The 4,213-nt window shown below is 38.2% G+C and overlaps 1 protein-coding gene across 1 annotated transcript in view; it reads left to right on the forward strand.

Annotated features, from left to right (window-relative positions):
* The window catches only part of LOC107549912 (macrophage receptor MARCO-like), a 7,181-nt gene extending 4,615 nt beyond the window's left edge, over window positions 1-2,566 (forward strand). Inside the window, exons 11-17 of the mRNA XM_016231097.1 lie at window positions 845-940; window positions 1,027-1,071; window positions 1,344-1,397; window positions 1,496-1,513; window positions 1,633-1,659; window positions 1,800-1,964; window positions 2,071-2,566. Of these exons, the coding sequence (XP_016086583.1) occupies window positions 845-940; window positions 1,027-1,071; window positions 1,344-1,397; window positions 1,496-1,513; window positions 1,633-1,659; window positions 1,800-1,964; window positions 2,071-2,201 (536 nt within the window). The 3' untranslated portion in view covers window positions 2,202-2,566. The remainder of the gene's footprint in view (window positions 1-844; window positions 941-1,026; window positions 1,072-1,343; window positions 1,398-1,495; window positions 1,514-1,632; window positions 1,660-1,799; window positions 1,965-2,070) is intronic.
* Window positions 2,567-4,213: the final 1,647 nt, after the last annotated feature.

Here is a 4,213-nt window from a genome sequence, read left to right on the forward strand (position 1 = left end):
ATGCTTGTATACAGCACTCTGTGAACAGCCAGCTTCTTTGTCAATGAATGTTTGTGGCTTACCCTCCTTGTGAAGGGTGTCAATGATTGTCTTGTGGACAACTGTCAGATCAGCAGTCTTCCCCATTATTGTGTAGCCTAGTGAACCAAACTGAGATACCATTTTGAAGGCTCAGGAAACCTTTGCAGGTGTTTTGAGTTGATTAGCTGATTGGCATGTCACCATATTCTCATTTGTTGAGATAGTGAATTGGTGGGTTCTTGTTAAATGTGAGCCCAAATCATCACAATTAAAAGAACCAAAGACTTAAACTACTTCAGTCTGTGTGCATTGAATTTATTTAATACACGAGTTTCACAATTTGAGTTGAATTACTGAAATAAATGAACTTTTCCACGACATTCTAATTTATTGAGATGCACCTGTACTTAGGTTTATCTGAAATAGCTGATACCACAATATTGGATAAAAGCTCATTGATATAACTGCATAGCAGCTTCACTCCGGAATCCATTATACAGAAAACACAAAAGTAATCAGTAGAACATATGTGATGACTTTGTAATCAGAATTTCAGTTATAATTATTATTTTCATTGATAATAAATACATATTGTTTTACAGACAGTGTTTACTTCCAAGTGTCTACAAAACTCTTATATAAGGCATTTGATGCCACTAACCTGGCAAGCTTCAGCAAATACAGAGATCAGTTTTTCATCACAAGTATACATTGTATTATCATGGTACCTTTATTTTGAGGCAGAGTGGTGTACCCTCACTCCCTGAAATTTGATCATTCCCGATTCATTTGTGCACTAACCTGTATTTGGTTGATCTTTTAGGGTCTCCTGGTCTGATGGGACCTCCAGGTCTGCAAGGACCACCTGGAGAAAAAGGTTCACCTGGACCAAAGGGAGACACTGGTGTCGGCCTTCCAGGTATTGTAGGAGTGCTAAGGACACATGCACATAAGAGTGATATATGGCATTACGCCATTAATTTATGGGCAAATAATTGTTTTCAGGGCGCCCAGGACAACAGGGACAAAAGGGAAGTCAAGGATTGCCAGGTAATCTAAAAACAAACACATAACCCGATGATAAACATTGAGTTTATATCATATACACTGTAAAAAAAAATCCCGTAAAATTCCGGCAGCTAGGGTGCCGGAAAAATACCGTAAAATAACAGGCATTAAATAACAGTAATTTCCCGTAATTCAAAATGCTGTCATTTTACATGAGATTTTCTGTATTTTCTTCAGCTTTTAATGTTCAATAAGGAGCTTTACTTAAATACTGTGGAAAGTTAGCTGTCATCTGAGTTTAATGTTGCATGTAGGTGTCGCTGGACTTCGAGGTCCGAATGGAGAAAAGGGCAGTAAAGGTGATCCGGGTGAGTTTGTTAAAAATAATATTATTGACAAGAAATCAACATCCAACTCTGTGTGTTTCTTGAATTTCCTTCATCTTATCCTTTTGTCTGTCTTTTAGGCCTAAGGGGAGCTCAAGGTATGTTTCGGTGCATTTTGGGCATATCTGTAATATCATTGAGTGCACAGCATCTGTGTCATTATGAACCTGTTTGTGAGTAAATTAATTGTATCTAAATGTATGATGGTCTTAAACAGGTCTTAAGGGAGAGAGTGGTGCCCCTGGTAATTATCATAAATACTTATGCATACTACTGTGTGTAATGTTTATTCAATCAAATAATTCCAATACAAAGATTATTGTATTGTTTTTGGAGGTTCTACTTGAATAACAGTGTGTCTCACATATGTGTATTTGTCATTAGCCATAGTTCGTTTAGTGGGAAGTTCCAGCCGAGGAAGAGTCGAGGTGCTTCATGAGAATGTCTGGGGAACGGTGTGTGATGACAGCTTTGACACTGTGGATGCTTTGGTGGTGTGCAAGATGTTGGGTTTCCAGAGGGCCACTGAGGTGTTCACGACCGGTGAAGGTGATTTATCCATCTATGGTTAAGAGTTTTTGGTTAACTGTTCAGGGGTTTACAGGCTATGGTTTCCCAAATACTCTCACAATGGTCTGCTGTGTATCTGCTGCAGGAACTGGACGCATCTGGCTGGACGAGTTGAGATGTACCGGAAATGAGAAGAGCATTTTTGCCTGTCCACATGCTGGAATAGGAGTTAATAACTGTAACCACAACGAGGATGTGGGAGTTAGCTGTGCCTGAATAAAAAGAAGAAAACTTCTCACACCAAGAACTCATTTTTGCTCCTTGACTTTTATTCAGCTGGTGTTTTTTTGTGATTTTTAGTGGATGTATAAAGTCAGTTCTCCTCACACATATGCAGTCATCAAATGATCTATATTCCACTAATGTTTAAAAGAGTTGCATCGTGAAACCAAACTTCTTTTTGTCAAATGTTATGCTTGAAAAGTGTGCATGGTGTCATCGAGTGGGATTTGTGTGTGCAAATATTTTTGGCCTATGTACAATATGAATGCATAAACACCACAACAAACTCATCCATGTATACTGTGCTATCCTAAAACTGTCCTTACTCATAACACTTACACACAGCAAAATAAAGAGCTTAATTTTGACTTTAAAATGTGTCATGTTTTGCTTTCTGTACAGTCAAGACTCTATGGCTCTCTCACGGTCCTTCTTTAGATTGGGCTATCTTGCATTTTGAAACTAAGAGACACTAATCAACAATTCTCATTCAGAGGGCGTCTCTGCTCCTGTTCTCCTCTCCAGGGACCTCCTCTCTCCAGTCCTTCCTTTCTCTCACTGTGTCTGTCTGGCCCCTCATTAGCTGTGGGACCCAGGGTAAAGGAAGGGTGGGCTTGGAAGTGAGGTCCTCTGAAGGGGTGAGAGGCCACACTAATAAATAAATGATGCAGTCAGTGACAGTAATAATAATGAGAGAGGAACAGATATGTTAGCATTTATAAAGAGCTCCGGTCCACTGGGAGTGAGCTGCTCATTAGTTTAACTGGGAGACTCTCACTCGAGGCTTTTTTTAAACTGAACCCGAATCTGAGATCTGATCAACACCAGAGTGTATTACTTACAGACAATAATTGCTAGTCCAGCCATTTGCAAAAAAAATTTAAAAAATAAATGTTGACAGTTATGCAACTACAATGGGAGCCTAAGCACTTCACTGTGTGGACTTCTCAAATTACTTTTATGTTTGTTTTTACAAATGGTAATGTGACTTAGGAGCAAACTTTGTTTTCTGTGCAACAAGTGGGGTCAATTAACTCAAAGGTTTATGGAAAACTTTAGACTCCTGAAGACGTTCATTGAACCTTAAAACTTGTGCAATATAGGAAAGCATTTTATTTATTTTGGAAAAATGTTTTTTTAGAGAGTGAATAAGGAAGTATAACTGCTGAGGTTTCTGTAAAAGTTGCAGATGCGTGTTTATATGTGGGTGTGGATAATCATGTGTTGTAAACAGAGAGGCAGTATAGAGACAGTGCTTGATGAAAATCTGCTGACCAGTATGTTCAGAATTTCCTAATCCACCAGATCTGACCATTTATACCCTGTGTCCTGTAAGTCAGATATATAAATCTATTATTTTTCTTCAGCTCAATACTTCTTTTTTTTTAGCTCTCAGAGCTTTTATGCTACAACAACCAAACTTGGTACAGACTTTGTCTCTTTTGACAGATTGTTATGACTTACCATATATGCACCTAAACGTAGCTATGCCTAGTAACTAGTCACACTCTCTAGTACACTAGTACAGTGCTTCCCAACCACATCCCTTTGTCTGACACATGCATTAGTCTTAGTGTCTAGAATGTAGTAGAAAACACTGATCTAGTATCAACCAACTAGAAAAGTGCCTCTCAAACATTTCCTGGGAACATATTGAATGTATCCCTCATCTAAAGGCTTTGTTCAGGCTGCAGGCAAATCAGAATTTTTTTTTTTTTTCTAATTGCCAATAATCAAATCAGGTTTGTGTGTCCAGACAACTGACGTATCTGCATGGGTTGCTTTGGTAATGATGTAAGCGTACACACGTATGTGACGAGCAGTGTTGGGGAGTAACTAGTTACATGTAATGGAATTTAAAAAAGAAATGTAACTGTAATAAGTTACAGTTACTGAGAAAAATGTGTAATTAAATTACAGTTACTTATGGAAATGTTAACGATTGCAAAGGGGGTTACATCTGAATATTTTCACACACACACAAACAGATTGAATTGCATTGTTTA

The sequence above is a fragment of the Sinocyclocheilus grahami genome, unplaced genomic scaffold (assembly GCF_001515645.1).
Source record: "Sinocyclocheilus grahami isolate Dianchi unplaced genomic scaffold, SAMN03320097.WGS_v1.1 scaffold383.1, whole genome shotgun sequence".
In the NCBI taxonomy this organism is placed as follows: Eukaryota; Metazoa; Chordata; class Actinopteri; order Cypriniformes; family Cyprinidae; genus Sinocyclocheilus; species Sinocyclocheilus grahami.